The following is a 15,893-nucleotide window of genomic DNA, read 5'->3' on the forward strand; positions in this document are numbered from 1 at the left end:
CCTTATTGTTTTTAATTGGTATACTTCCCAGGTAGCAGAGTGACGTCTTAATAATGTCTTAACGACGTCTCTGGACGTCAATTAGGCCTCATTAAGACGTCTTTAGACGTTATTCTGCTACCTGAATTATGATATAACATCACATTTTAAAATTATGTATGTACAATTATTATGAAAATGACTAAGTCATTCTCATAATGTTAATGAAAGAAATAATAAAATTCCAATTTCCAAATTAAAATGTCACACACATTTTGTTCTTAATTATATTCCAAAATTTATTATAAATTTTAATTTTTTTAAATTTTAAACTTGAAATTTTAGGAAATTTTGAAAAATTCTTAACCTCGTTGGAATACTCAAAACGATACTCACGTAAAGAAAGAACGGTGGGAAACTGTACTGCTAAAAGCTAGAGTTAGAATGTCACGGCCACTTGATCTCTGTTATTGTTTTGGTCGTCGACTGTCGCAGTCGCGGGCAACTGTGTGATGTGAGAAATGTTAGGAATATCGATAAAAAAGAAATAAATAATTGCCATTTCGTAAATGCTTGACACATTCTTTATTACAAAGATATAAACTTCATTACAAAACAATTAATAAAAAGTCTTGTCTTCATTACAAACAGAATTGAATGCAACACATTGTAAATCCAAGTGTGTTATTTCTACACGCACAAACGTCTAAAAATGACACATTTTACTGGAGCTTGTTTTACATATTTTGTTACGTGTTAAATAAACACGTTGAATTAAATTAAAAGTTAATTTAAATTAAATAAAACTAAAAGTTAATTTAATACGTTCAACCGTGTTAAATGACGTAATTTAAAACAGCAAGAAATGTGTAAGAAGAGCTTCAGTTAAAATAACACACTTGAGATTTACAGTGCAGTCGTACTGCAATCATATTAATATTTTACAATTTACATTACCGCATTCACTTGTCCTGTTATATCTAATAATCGTATAATCCATTATGCTCGACTGATGTAAGACAATCGACCCTACAATTAGAAAATACTGAAAATAGCCATTTAGGATTTCTGGATTATTATAAATATAAGCGGACATTCCGGAGTGTCGGCTATCACCCAGCCGAAATGCTAGCGTCTTTTCGACGTCTATAGATGTCGATAGATGTCGAATCGACATCTATAAGATGTCAATTCGACGTCTATAGACGTCGGCGTTCCGGCTGGGCAGTCTTTTGGAGTTTGTTTCGTGAAGACACGTCGCGATTCGCAGATGTAGTACATACAATTTTCTTTGCGTTCCTTTTTTCGTTACATTTAATAATCGCGTTTAATAAACGTTAAGTTCAGTTAATTCGTGTGTGTCATTTCGCGCGCGCTACATTTCCTTCAAACACAGCCGTTAGTTTGTATCGGTCGCTTAAATTACGCATAACAGTTACGATCAAAGATCCCGGCAGACAGCGACATATTGATTCTCATAATACACGCGCTCCGGCCCGAGAACTCTATGCGGTCTGAGACTAGCGGATGGATTCTTTTCTCTATAGATATAATGTACCCGTCTACCCAGAATTGTATTTATTCTGTCAGTCTCCTTCTCGAAGTCTTGACGCGTGACAGACGTTAAGACGAACGGACAATTTTGTTTCGCTATCAGCTTAATGGACGGCGCCCACGTTTCCTTCTCGGATCCAAGTTTATGCTCGTGAATACCCAGGTTAAATCCTACAATAAAGTCCGGTCTTACGAATGACGGGCTGCGTACATAGTTGTCGTATAACGCATCGTGGTACTTAAAAATAAACTTTTGTTATCCGACGATGTACAGGGATCACAAGCGTTTGAGGTGTATTTATATTTTAATTCCGGCCCTATCATTACAATCGTTACTGACATCACGATCTCTAATAAACAAGACAAAACTTCCCATCCGATCAAGGTGCATTCCTCGGCGCGACTCGCACCTACAACATGAACGACAAAATCTTTGTTGCTTCTTGGGCTATAGTGTAATAATCGCATAGCACAAAACAGCGTCAAGGGACGTGTCAGATATTGTGAGTGGTCGGCTGCCAAGGCACCGTCCGGGTCCGAGTCATCCCGAATAACCCCATAAGCGTCTATAAAGTCGTTCATGTCCAGAAATTCAATGTTTGTGTCGAAAACGTGTTTCGCGTAAGAAATCATGTCCGGCACACAAGAATTAGTGCGATCCTCTTTTGTAGCTAATAAATCTGAACGAAAACACAGTTCCAGGGAAGCGCAGATGTTTCTGTGCTCAATGCCGTCTTCGTGGTCTTTTATACAAAAGCAGGTAGCACACTTCTGACAAACCTTCAACGATTGAGCGTTTCGTTCGTGGCAAATCAGGCACTCTCTTGGAAATTTGAACATTTGCATCTCACACATCGTCAGACGACGTTTCAGCACGCGCGACACCAGCAGCATGAACATCTGCTTTATGTTGATCCATTCCTCCGACGTTTCTCCGCGAACATTCATGTTGTAGCCTTGCCGGCCTTGCAGCACGTTCTGTATGGCTTTGCACAAAGGTTTGTGCTGCTTCCAGTGCTGCTTCTGATGTTCCTGACCGCAATAGGAGATCATCTTGCAGTTACTGCATAGCTTCAAAGGGACGCCGTCGCCAATTCGTTTGCAAACGTGACACATGGTCGCGTAGAAGAACTTATTATAGTCGTTATTAATTTGATTTCTCGCTTCTGATTCCATGACTTGTGCTCACAGTCCAATCTCATTATATCAAGTCTCCTTCGGTGTAAGAGGCAAATACACACAGTGTTTGGAATGTTGTGATTTCGCACAATTTCGCAGGTAACACGTGGAGCATTGTGGCGCACGCGTAAATCGACTATTGACTTTCCGCGCTTTTGACCTTCCTTCCAATGGTCCGTCTCGAAATCTTCCGGGGATATTGAAATCTATTGTTCACGTCATGCTTTAGGTTTTCAGTACTGTCATTTTCATCGCATCACGAAATAACGAAATATACATAATTTGTTGACGTTGCGTTTGTAATTTGTACAGCTGTTACCTATAAACATTGCAATGAGATTGATCGTAATAATTAACACTTAAATTCTCACTGCTTGTTTGTAATTAATACTACTTTTGATGTAACATTGTATTTTAAAATCATAAATGTAATTATAGTCATTTTCATAATGTAAATGAAAGAAAGAATCAATAAAATGCCGATTTCTAAATTTAAATTAAAATTTTAAATTAAAATATGTCATCTTATTCATAATTATATTCTAATATTTCTTATAATATTCTACTTTCAGAATTTCAATCTTATGGTATGAAAAATCACGATTCTTGAAAATATATTAAAAAATTCTTGAAATTTCTAATAGTACAATTTCACCTAGACAGCACGTATGTTTAAAAGGTCCGTATTCATAGTCGGATCTTATTCCAAGACTGTCTTAAGTAATGTCTCAAAATGCTAATACGGCTTTGTGATTGGTTCATAACATCTTAAGATCGTACCTGAGATAGTCGTAAATATAAGATTCGAATATGAATATACCGGCTTAAGATGTCTTTTATGCGCGCTGCCTGGGTCTGGCCGAATATATTCTCCTAATCGATTTTTGAGACTTGTGAGAAAATTCTTGGAAAATAAGAAAATTATTAGAATTTTAGACAGTTAAGCAGGTATTTAGCCGTTAAGCAGTTAAGGTATTTAGCAGGTTGTCAAAATGCATTCTTTAGAGAAAAAATTTTAAACTTTGTTAATCTCAGCACAAGTGTATGTTGATAGCTGTTATTAGTAACATTAATAATCTCGTAAAAAAATACATGCTCCTCGAAACGATACTCACGTACAAAAGGGTAGGAAGCCAGGACCACACACTCAATCTCTGTCATTATTGCGATCATCGACTGTCACAGGAAGCTTTTCACACATGTGATATCAAAAAATATCGAAACAGAAACAATTACCATCATATAAATGCTTGCTACATATTTATTACAAAGATATAAATATTATTATAAAAATTATCGAAAAGTTTTGTCTTCATTATAAAAAGAACTAAAAGCCATTGTAATAATATTTTACGTTACCACATTCACTACTGTTATATTTATAATCCATTTATGCCCGACTGATATAAGATAATCGATTCAACAAGTAAATAATGGCTCCTTGGATTATAAATATAAGTAGAGACATTCCGGAGTGTCGGATTTCAGTTTTTAGCAGTTTATTTCGTAATAACGCGTCGCGATTCGCAGTTGTAGTTCATAGTATGAATTAACTTCATATAGTTATCTCTGCGTCCCTTTCGTTGCATTTCTTAAACGTAAAATTCCATTTAACTCGTATTCTTTCATTTCGCACACGTAACGTTTTTTTCGGCAAAAAACACAGCCTTCAGTTCGTATCGGTAGTTTAAATTACGCGTATCAGTTACGAACAAAAACTTCGGTAGATAATCATATACTGATTATGATAACACACGCGCTCTGACCAAAAGTCTCTATGCGGTTTGCAACTGGCGAATGGGTTCTTTCCGCTACCGAAATAAATCTAACTCCTTACCCAGGATTGTGTTCATTTTGTTCATCCCCTTCTCAAGTTCCCGTTGCTTAGAAAACGTTAAGATAAACGGACAATTCTGTTTCGCTAACGTATGGATGGCGCCCATATTTCCTTATTATTATGTTCCTCAATACTCAAGTAAAATCCTACAATCAAGTCCGGTTTTGTGAATGTCGAACTGTCCACATAGTCCTCGTATGACACATCGTGGTACTCAAAAAACAAACTTTTGTTCCCAACAAAAAAGTTATCATCAGTGCGTGTGCGTGACGAATCTAATTTATCTTTTAAGCCCGGCCCTATCATTACAATCATTATTGATGTCACAGTCTCCATTAACTGCAGGAAAATTTCCCACGTCCATACATAAGGTGGTTTCTTCGAGGTAATTTGCACCTACAACATGAATGATTAAAAATGTACGTGCCTTTTGGAACATAATTTATCAATCCCACAGCATAAAACAGCGTCAAGGGACGCGTCAGATATTCTGAGGAATGGGCTGCCCGATATTGTACCCCATCTCCGAGTCCGTCTGAATATACACAAAAGCCTTTATAAAGTCTCTCATGTTGTGAACTGCAGTACTCGTGGAGGAACTGTGCAAGATACTATTCGGAATGTTGCAGTATCCTTCTTCTATAGAAAAAAATAATTTTATACGAAGACATAGTTCCAGAGGAGCGCAGATGTCCCAGTGGTCAATGTAGTTTTCGTGAATTTGACAAAAGCTGACAGCACACTTCTTACAACTCTTCAACGACTTCCATTCGTGGCAAATTAGGCACTCGTTTGGAAAAAGGAACATATCCATCTCACTCACATTCAGGTCACGTCCTAGCCTGGACGACACTAGCTGCATGAAGGTCAGCTTCTTGTCGGCCCATTCCTCATCCGTAGTTTCATCGCGATAATCCATGCTGTCGTCTTGCAGCACGTCCTGTATGGAGTTGCACAAAGATCTGTGCTGCTTCCAGTGCTGCTTCTGATGTTCCTGACCACAATAGGCGATCATCCAGCAGCCACCGCATCTCTTCAATTGGACGCCGTCGCCAAAACGTTTGCAAACGTGACACATGGTCGTGTAGAAGAACAACTCGGTATAGTCGTTATTAATTTGATTACTTGCTTCTGATTCCATGACTTCTGCTTATACACAGTCTCGTTATATCAAAGTCTCCTTTGCAGTGTAAAGGACAAATATTATAGTGTTTGGATTGTTGTGATTTCACCCGTGATTTATCTTGCACCCGTAAGATATGAGCGTTAAGCAAAATATGACAAAATTGGTAGAATGATTATCATTCCATGCGAATAATGGGAAGGATACTGTTTTTGCTGGTTTATCAAATAGAGGATTCGTGTGCACTCCGCGTACATCCACGCGACCGCTTGCTTCGTGATGCGATAGTACTCAAACACCATGCAAGCTTTTTTAGGCCGCTATTAGCTTAGTTCTGGTATCTACGTGAGACTGAAGCCTGCAACAAATAAACGTATAGTAGTTAGATAAAATCTCGAGTGCCTTTCGAATCGCAAAATCTGTAAATATGCTCTTACTTGTAAATATATATGCTGTAACCTGACCTACGTTCCTAATCTGTGATGAACGAGCTTTTGTCGTATTTTATACAGAATCAATTATTGAATTTTGTTGATCTTATCATATACATATGAAATTATTGATAATGTTAATAATCTCGTTGGAATACACACCCTCCGCGATACGATACTTATACTCACGTAAAGAACGGCGAGAAACTGCATATGTTATCCTGCCACAGGTGCTACAGCCACTTTGACCTCTGTTATTGTTTTGATCGTCGACTGTGGCAAGTATCTGTGAATCTGTCACGCGTCGCAAACGTGTAATTTTAAAAATATCAGAGATTTCAGAAATATCGCTGGAGAAGAAACAATTGCTATTCCGTAAATGCTTGATGTAGATTTTATTACAAAGATATAGATTTTATCGCAAACAATTAACGAAAAATCTTGTCTTCATTACAAATAGAACTGAAAGCAACAACCATTGTATTTAATATTTTACAATACCGCAGCCATGTGTCCTGTCATATCTATAATCGCTGTAGCAATACAATCCATTATGCTTGATGCAAAAGACAATCGACTCTACAAGTAGATAATGTGTTATTTTACATATTTTGTTGCGTGTTAAATAAACACGTTGAATTAAATTAAAAGTTTATTTTAATTAAATGAAATTATAAAAAACTAGCTTTTCGGCCCGCGCTTCGCGCGGGTATAAATCTATCTGTATATTAATTATATGCTTTCAATTCACCCATTAATTTGAAACACTAAATTTGTTATTTTTTCTTCTTAAACTGTAATCTACATCTTCGTTTTTTTTAGATTCAACCTTTATTTTACTCTCAGTTTAATACTAATTTTTAATTTAAATACATTTTTTTTTATTTTTAAAAAGTTTCAATTTTTCATCGTGAATTTTTTAATATCCGTAAATTTTGAGATATTGGGCCTTTTTTTTTTTTTTTTTTTTCGTTGGAGGAGGAAAATGCCTAATGCATACCCTAGGGCCGGTCCCTACCTAGGGTTATGCCGGACTTGCCGGACTTCTTTAAAATTCAATTATTTCCCAAGAAATTGGAAAAATTTTGTAACCGGTTTCCAAAAAGATCGGTAACGAAAAATAATACACTTTATAGCACTCCCCGAAAAATTCTACCTCTGTTTCATAAATTCTACCTCTGTTTCATATATCAGACAGACAGACGTCCGGTACTTATATAGATCAAGAAAATCAATTCATTAATGAAAAATTATCCATTAATAAAAAATTAAACTTATCCTCCAAAAATTAAAAAAATTTTGACACGACTCCTATTCCATATATAATTTTTTAAGATTTGGTCAATTAATTCCCGAAAAATTGGAAAAAATGTGTAACCGGTTCCCAAAAAAATCGGTAACAAAAAATTGTACACTTTATAGCAATCCCGGGGAAATTCTACCTTTATTTCATATGTAATTCTTTAAGATTCAATTATTTCCCGAGAAATTGGAAAAATTTTGTAACCGGTTTTCAAAAAGATCGGTAACAAAAAATAATACACTTTATAGCACTCCCCAGAAAATTCTACCTCTACTTCATATACAATTGTTTGAAATTCGGTCAATTAATTTCCGAAAAATTGGAAAATTTTCTGATACCGATTTCCCCAAAGATCGGTAACGAAAAATTATATATTTTATGGCAATCTCCGGGAAATTCTACCCCTACTTCATATAATTTTTTAAGATTCGGTCAATTAATTTCCGAAAAATTGGAAAAATTTTGTAACCGGTTTAACGAAAAATTATACACTTTATAGCACTCCCCGGAAAATTCTACCTCTGTTTCATATATAATTCTTTTAAATTCGGTCGATTATTTCCCGAAAAATTAGAAAAATTAGAAAAATCGGTTTCCAGAAAATCGGTAATGAAAAACTATACACTTTATGGCACTCCCCGGGAAATTCTACCCCTATTTCATGTACCCTTGATAAAAATTCGGTCCACTAACGAATGAGTAGTTCGCGGTCAGACAGACAGACAGACAGACAGACAGACGTCCGGTACTTATATATATAGATAATTTAAAACGTTCAATCGTGTTAAACGACGTAATTTAAAACGGCAAGAAATGTGTAAGACGAACTCCGGTTAAAATATCTAAATAACACACTTGAATTTGCAGTGCAGTTATAATAATATATATTTTACAATTTACATTACCGCATCTACGTGTCCCGTTATATCTATAATCGTATAATCCACTATGCTCGACTAATGTAAAACAATTATCGACTATACAATTATAGAAAATAGCCATTTAGGATTTTTGGATTATAAATATAAGCAGACATTTCGGAATGTCGGCTATCAGTCTTTTGGAGTTTGTTTCGTGAAGACACGTCGCGATTCGCAGATGTAGTACATATATAATTTTCTCTGCTATAATTTCCTTCCGTTACATTTATTAAACGTTAAGTTCAGTTAATTCGTGTGTGTGTCATTTCGTGCGCGCTACGTTTCCTTCGTCATCAAACACAAGCCGTTGGTTTGTATCGGTCGCTTAAATTACGCATATCAGTTATGAACAAAGACTCCTGTAAATAATTACATATTGATTTATATAAGCTACGTACTGCATCCCGATAGTTCTATGTGGTTTTAAGCTGGCGAATGGATTCTTTCCGCTATACAGATGGTCTACGTCTTTATTCAGGATTGTATTTATTATGTCCGTCTCCTTTTTAAATGAATATTGCGTGGCAGACGTTAAGACGAACGGACAATTTTGTTTCGCTAACATCTGTATGGACGGCGCCCACGTTTCCTTACTGGACCTTCCTTGAAGTTTATACTCGTGAATATACAGATTAAATCCTACAACCAAGTCCGGTTTTACGAATGACGAGCTGCATACATAGTTCTCGTATAACACATCGTGAAACTCAAACGTCAAACATTTTTTCTCTCGTGACATACAGTTATCGCAATTATTTAACAGATTTGATTTACATGGTAATTCCGGCCCTATCACGTTACTATAACTATCATCATGGTTCCTATTAAACGCGGCAAAATTTCCCAAAATGTCCGGAAGATTTCGTCGGACCCATTCGTACCTAGAACATGAATGACTAGATTTTTACTTTTTGGGACATACTTTAATAATCGCATAACATAAAACAATGTTAAGGAACATGTCAGATATTCTGAATGTTGAGCTGCCCAGACGTTGTGCGACATCTCCGAGTCAATCTGAATATTCCCAAAAGCCTCTATAAAGTCTTTCATGTTCTGAAATGTACTCGTGCAGGAAATGTGTTGTAAGTAAAAATGCAAGTCCAGAGGACTGTTTCCCTCTCGCATAGAAAATAAATCTGTGCAAAGACATAGTTCCAGGGGAGCGCATATGTCTCTGTGCTCAATGCCGTCTTTGTGATTTTTACAAAAGCTGGCAGCACACTTCTGACAACTCTCCAACGACTTGTTCCGTTCGTGGCAAACTAGGCCCTCTCTTGGAAAACAGAACATTTGCATCTCATCCGCATTCAGGCGACGTCCCAACCTAGACGACACTAGCTGCATGAACATCAGCTTCTTTTCGGTCCATAATTCATCATCCGTAGTTTCACCGCCATCATCCATGCTGTAATATGGCAGCACGTTCTGTATTGCTTTGCACAAAGATTTGTGCTTCTTCCAGTGCTGCTTCTGATGTTCAGAACCACAATAGAGGATTATCTTACAGTTACTGCATCGCTTCAAAACGTCGTCGCCAAACCGTTTGCAAACGTGGCACATCGTCGCGTAGAAGAACTTGTTGTAGTTGTTATTAATTTGATTTCTCGCTTCTGATTCCATTTCTACCTATAAACAGTCTCGTTATATCAAAGTCTCCTTCAGTGTAAAAGACAAATACACACAAGTGTTTGGAATGTAATTTCCCAAGTCGCATGCGTAAATCGGTAATTTAATTCTTACGTTTTTAACTCTCTTCCCAATGGAGCGACCTGATGAAATGTTCTGAAGATATTGAAATCTACTGCTCATGTCACGTCTGCTTTAGGTTTTCAGTATTGTCATTTACATTGCCGAATGCTTCACGAAATATAATTTGTTGACAATTTGTTGCGACAATTTCTAATTTGTACAGCTATTATCTGTAAACATTGCAAATGAGATTGATTGAAAACATTAACATATAACCCACTACCCTATTGTTTTTAATTGGTACTAATTAATATGATGTATAACATCACATTTTAAAATCATGTACGTACAATTATTATGAGAATGACTAGTCATTCTCATAATGTTAATGAAAGAAATAATAACATTCCAATTTCCAAATTAAAATGTCATTTTGTTTTTAATTATATTCCAATATTTTTTATAAATTTTTATTTTTTTAAATTTTTAACTTAAGATTTTAAAAAATCTTGGAAAATTCTTAATCTCGTTGAAATACTCAAAACGATACTCACGTAAAGAAAGATCGGCGGTAAACTGTACTGCTAGAGCTAGAATGCCACGATTGCCACGGCCACTTGATCTCTGTTATTGTTTTGGTCGTCGACTGTCGCAGTCGCGGGCAACTGTGCGATGTGAGAAATGTTAGGAATATCGATAAAGAAATAAATAATTGTCATTTCGTAAATGCTTGAATGCTTGACACATATTTTATTACAAAGATATAAATTTCATTACAAAACAATTAATAAAAAGTCTTATCTTCATACAAACAGAATTGAAAGCAGCACATTGTAAATCCAAATATGTTATTTCTACACGCATAAACGTCTAAAAATGACAGGTTTTACTGGAGCTTGTTTTGTTTTGTTACGTGTTAAATAAACACGTTGAATTAAAACTTAAATTGTAATTAAATGAAATTAAAAGTTAATTTAATACGTTCAACCGTGTTAAGGACGTTCTCTCGTCCTTATACTAGAGAAAATCGATTTTCTTAGAATTTTCTTGAAACTGTGAATATACGTTAATTTAGGTGTGTTTTATGCGTGGTATAAATTTCAATACCTCTTCCGGTATAAAAAATAAAGATACTGAGCCTCAAAGTTTCAAAAAAAATTTTTTTAATTTAATTTTTTTTAGTTTTGGCATTTTTTCCTTATAGAACTCGACGAGAGGAGCAACTTTGGTCCTCTTGGCCAACCTCGTATCTCTTACCGTTTGGCCTGGAAAAACTTTTCATTAGTAAAAGTTGAAACTTTGAGGCTCAGTATCTTGATTTTTTATACCGGAAGAGGTACTGAAATTTATACCACGCATAAAGCACACCTAAATTAACGTATATTCACAGTTTCAAGAAAATCCTAAGAAAATCGATAATCTCTAGTATAAGAACGAGAGAACGTCCTTAAATGACAGTTAAAATAACACACTTGAATTTGCAGTGCAGTCATACCAGTCATATTAATATTTTACAGTTTACGTTACCGCATCCACAAGTCCCGTTATATCTATAATCGTATAATCCATTACGCTCAACTGATGTAAGACACAATAATTGTCGACTCTACAATTAGAAAATGGTCACTTAGGATTTTTAAATTATTATAAATATAAACATGAGACATTCCGGAGTGTCGGCTATCAGTCTTTTGGAGTTTGTTTCGTGAAGACACGTCGCGATTCGCAGTTGTAGTTCGTAGTTATCTCTGCGTCCCTTCCGTTGCATTTATTAAACGTAAAATTCCATTTAACTGATTTTCTTTCATTTCGCACACGCAACGTTTACTTCAGCATAAAACAGCCTTCAGTTTGTATCCTCTTCAGTCGTACTTTTTTTATGTATATCAGGTACGAACAGACTTTGGTAGATAACTACATACTGATTATGATAATACACGTGCTCTGGCCCGAGGACTCTGTGTGGTCTAAAACTAGCGAATGGGTTTTTTTCACTAAAGAGATAATCTACCTTCTTATCCAGGATTGTGCTTATTTTGTTTGTCCTCTCCTCAAAGTCCTGTCGCGTCATAAACGTTAAGATAACCGGACAATTTTGTTTCCCTACCGCATGTATGGACGGCGCCCATATTTCCTTATTAGACCCAAGTTCATGTCCCTCAATACTGAAGTTAAATCCTACAATCAAGTCCGGTTTTACGAACGATGGATTGAGTACATAATTCTCGTATGACACATAGTGGTACTCGAAAATTACACTTTTGTTCTCTAGCGATATACATTTATCACAAGTGCGTATAGGATCGAACTTTATTAAGTCCGGACCTATCATTATAATTACGACTGACGTTACAGTCTCTAATAAATGCAGCAAAACCCTCCACGTCAATAAGGTGACTACTTCGATGTGATTCGCACCTACAACATGAATGACTAGAACTTTGCCTTTTAAGACATAGTTTAACAATCGCATAGCATATAACAACGTCAAGGGACGTGTCAGATATTGTGATTTTTCGGCTGCCAAAATATCGTCCGACATCGCCGAGTCAGTCGTATTCCCTAAAGCGTATATAAAATCTTTCATGTTCTGACACGTACTCGCGTCCGAAATGTGTTTCAAATCAGGAAACAGCTCCAGAGGAGTTAAATATAATTCTGTTATAGTTAATAAATCTGAACGAAGACCTAGTTCCAAGGTAGCGCAGATGTTCTTGTGCTCAGTGCCGTTTACGTGATTTTTACAAAAGCTGGCAGCACACTTCCGACAATCCTCCAACAACTTATCGTTCTTTTCATGGCAAATTAGACACTCTTTTGGAAATTTGAACATTTGTGTCTCGCCCTTCTTCAGACGACGGCCCAGCTTGTACGATACCAGCATCATGAAGATCAGCTTCTTCTCATCATAATCCTCTGAAATTTTACCGCGGTCATTAAAGTCGTATTCCTGCAAGGCGTCCTGTATGGCTTTGCACAAAGGTTTGTGCTGCTTCCAGTGCTGCTTCTGATGTTCCTGACCACAATAGGCGATCATCCTGCAGCTACCGCATCTCTTCAAACAAACGCCGTTACCAAACCGCTTGCAAACGTGACACATGGTCGCGTAGAAAAACTTGTTATAATAATCGTTATTTTGATTTCTTGCTTCTGATTCCATGACTTCTGCCTATACACAGTCTCGTTATATCAAAGTCTCCTTCAGCGTAAAAGAAAAATACAGTGTTTGGAATGTTGTAATTTTGCAGGTTGCACCCACAGGATAAGCGTTAAGCAAAATATGACAAAATTGGTAGAATAATTATCATTCCATGCGATGAATAGAAAAGATACTGTTATGCTGGCGTTGTCAAATAGAGGATTCGTGTACGTGCACCTCCCGTACATCCACAACCGCTTGCTTCGTGGATGCGATAGTACTCGAACACCAAGCTTTTTTAGACCGCTACCAGCTTAACTCATCTGGTATCCGCGTGAGGCTGAAGCCTGCAACCTGCAACAAGTACGCGTAGTCATTAGATAAAATCTCGAATGCTTTTCGAATCGCAAAATCTGTAAATATGCTTTTGCCTATCTGTAAATATATATGCTGTAACCTGACTTACTTTCCTAATCTGCGATAAACGGGCTTTCGTCGAAACGTATTTTATACAGAAACAATTATTGAATTTTGTTAATCTTACCACATATATATATATAATAATATTAGTAACGTCAATAATCTCGTTGGAATACACCCTCCGCAGAACGGTATATACTCACGCAAAGAACGACGGGAAACTGTTATCCTGCCACAGGCGTTACAGCCACTTGACCTCTTGTCATTGTTTTGATCGTCGACGTCGACTGTCGCAAGCACCAATGAATCTGTCACGCGTGGCACACGACACACGTGTGATTTCAAAAATATCGCTGGAGAAGAAACAATTGCCATTCCGTGTAAATGCTTGATATATATTTTATTACAGAGATATAAATTTCACCGCAAATAATTAACAAAAAGTCTTATCTTCATTACAAATAGAACTGAAAGCAACAACCATTGTATTTAATATTTTACATTACCACAGCCATGTGTCCTGTTATATCTATAATCGCTCTGCATCTACAATCCATTATGCTCGATGCAAGACAATCGACTCTACAAGTAGAAAACATGCTCTAGGATTTTTGGATTATAAATATAAGCAAACATTTCCGAGTTTCGGCTTTTCAGTTTGTATCGTGAAAACACGTCGCGATTCGGTGAAAGCGTGTAAAAGTACATATAATTTTCTTTGCATTCCTTTCGTTACGCACTTATTAAACGTTAAGTTCAGTTAATTCGTGTGTGTCATTTCGCCCGCGCTACGTTCTCTTCGGCATAAAACACATCAGCATCTAGTTTATTGTATCGGTCGCTTAAATTACGCATATCAGTTATGAACAAAGACTCCTGTAGATAATTAAATATTGATTCACATAATATACGTATTCCCTGCCCATGATTCTATATGCTCTTAAACTAGCGAATAGATTCTTTCCGCTATACAGATAATCTACTTCTCTATCCAGGATTGTGTTTATTCTGTCTGTCTCCTTCTTAAATGCATATAGCGTCAAAGACGTTAAAACAAACGGACAATTTTGTTTCGCTATCAACTTCATGGACGGCGCCCACGTTTCCTCACTGGACCCAAGTTCATGCTTGTGAATACACAGGTTAAACCCTACAACCAAGTCCGGTTTTACGAATGACGGACTGTTTACATAGTTCTCGTATAACACATCGTGAAACTCAAACGTCAAACATTTTTTCTTTCGTGACATAAAGTTATCGCTATCATGTAACGGATTTAATTTACGTGTTAATTCCGGCCCAATCATTATAATCGTCACTGGCATTGCGGTCCCTATTAAACGCGGCAAAACTTCCCATCCCATCAAGGTATCTTCTTCGACGCAATTCGCACCTATAACATGAACGACTATAGCTTTGCTTTTTGGGACATAGTTCAATAATCGCATAGCATGAAACAACGTCAAGGGACGTGTTAGATATTCTGAGTATTTGCCTGCCAAGACATTGTACAACATCTCCGAGTGAGTCTGAATATTTCCAAAAGTCTTTATAAAGTCTTTTATGTTCTGAAATGTACTCGTGCAGGAAACATGTTGCAAATAACTATCCGGAGGTTTGTTTCCCTTTTCTATAAAAAATAAATCTGTACGAAGACCTAGTTCCAGGGGAGCGCAGATATTCCTGTGATCAATGCCGTCTTTGTGATTTTGACAAAAGATGGCAGTACACTTCTGACAACTCTCCAACGACTTGATGTTCCGTTCGTGGCAAACTAGGCACTCCCTTGGAAAACAGACCATTTGTATCTCATCCGCATTCAGGCGACGTCCCAACCTGGACGACACTAGCTTCGCGAAGGTCAACTTCTTAGCGGCCCATTCCTCTATAGTTTCACCGCGATCATCCATGCTGTAGTCTTGCAGCACGTCCTGTATGACTTTGCACAAAGATTTGTGTTGCTTCCAGTGTTCCTTCTGATGTTCCTGACCACAATAGGAGATCATCTTGCAGTTACTGCATCGCTTCAAAGAGACGTCGTCGCCAAACCGCTTGCAAACGTGACACATGGTCGCGTAGAAAAACTTGTTATAATCGTTATTTTGATTTCTCGCTTCTGATTCCATGATTTCTGCCTATACACAGTCTCGTTATATCAAAGTCTCCTTCAGTGTAAAGGATAAATATAGTGTTTGGAATGTTGTGATTTCACCCGTAATTTATCTTGCACTCGTAAGATATGAGCGTTAAGCAAAATATGACAAAATTGGTAGAATGACTATCATTCCATGCGATAAATAGGAAGGATACTGTTTA

The 15,893-nt window shown here is 36.8% G+C and overlaps 4 protein-coding genes across 5 annotated transcripts; all 4 read right to left on the reverse strand.

The window, feature by feature from the left end:
* Positions 1 to 836: 836 nt before the first annotated feature.
* Positions 837 to 3,907, reverse strand: LOC112452272 (SET and MYND domain-containing protein DDB_G0277331-like). 2 transcript variants are annotated; one of them, XM_025012393.1, is made up of 3 exons: positions 3,828 to 3,907; positions 2,314 to 3,031; positions 837 to 1,008 (listed from the first exon to the last, which is right to left on the reverse strand). In XM_025012393.1, exons 2-3 carry the CDS (start codon positions 2,707 to 2,709, stop codon positions 979 to 981), a joined length of 426 nt encoding a protein of 141 aa, XP_024868161.1. In that variant the 5' UTR covers positions 2,710 to 3,031; positions 3,828 to 3,907; the 3' UTR covers positions 837 to 978. The 2 variants fall into 2 exon arrangements, with proteins under 2 accessions (XP_024868161.1, XP_024868160.1); XM_025012392.1 differs by having other exon boundaries at positions 837 to 3,031.
* A 5,211-nt stretch (positions 3,908 to 9,118) lies between these two features.
* LOC112452269 lies at positions 9,119 to 9,889 on the reverse strand. The gene has a single exon (XM_025012388.1). The coding sequence runs from the start codon at positions 9,887 to 9,889 to the stop codon at positions 9,119 to 9,121; it is 771 nt and encodes a 256-aa protein (XP_024868156.1).
* A 1,975-nt stretch (positions 9,890 to 11,864) lies between these two features.
* On the reverse strand, positions 11,865 to 13,118 carry LOC112452270. Its single transcript, XM_025012389.1, has one exon. It carries the CDS (start codon positions 13,116 to 13,118, stop codon positions 11,865 to 11,867), a length of 1,254 nt encoding a protein of 417 aa, XP_024868157.1.
* A 345-nt stretch (positions 13,119 to 13,463) lies between these two features.
* LOC112452271 lies at positions 13,464 to 15,703 on the reverse strand. The gene is made up of 2 exons (XM_025012390.1): positions 14,489 to 15,703; positions 13,464 to 13,511 (listed from the first exon to the last, which is right to left on the reverse strand). Exons 1-2 carry the CDS (start codon positions 15,701 to 15,703, stop codon positions 13,464 to 13,466), a joined length of 1,263 nt encoding a protein of 420 aa, XP_024868158.1.
* Positions 15,704 to 15,893: the final 190 nt, after the last annotated feature.

The sequence above is a fragment of the Temnothorax curvispinosus genome, unplaced genomic scaffold (assembly GCF_003070985.1).
Source record: "Temnothorax curvispinosus isolate PA1 unplaced genomic scaffold, ASM307098v1 QBEX01003161.1, whole genome shotgun sequence".
Lineage (NCBI taxonomy): Eukaryota > Metazoa > Arthropoda > Insecta > Hymenoptera > Formicidae > Temnothorax > Temnothorax curvispinosus.

Coding starts and splice junctions, on each gene's coding strand:
- LOC112452272 (XM_025012392.1), bottom strand. CDS start 2,709: ATGGAATCAGAAGCGAGAAATCAAATTAATAACGACTATAATAAGTTC.
- LOC112452269 (XM_025012388.1), bottom strand. CDS start 9,889: ATGTGCCACGTTTGCAAACGGTTTGGCGACGACGTTTTGAAGCGATGC.
- LOC112452270 (XM_025012389.1), bottom strand. CDS start 13,118: ATGTGTCACGTTTGCAAGCGGTTTGGTAACGGCGTTTGTTTGAAGAGA.
- LOC112452271 (XM_025012390.1), bottom strand. CDS start 15,703: ATGGAATCAGAAGCGAGAAATCAAAATAACGATTATAACAAGTTTTTC. Junction 13,512..14,488: donor GAATCATGGGCAGGGAATAC/GTATATTATGTG, acceptor TACTTGTTGCAG/GTTGCAGGCTTCAGCCTCAC.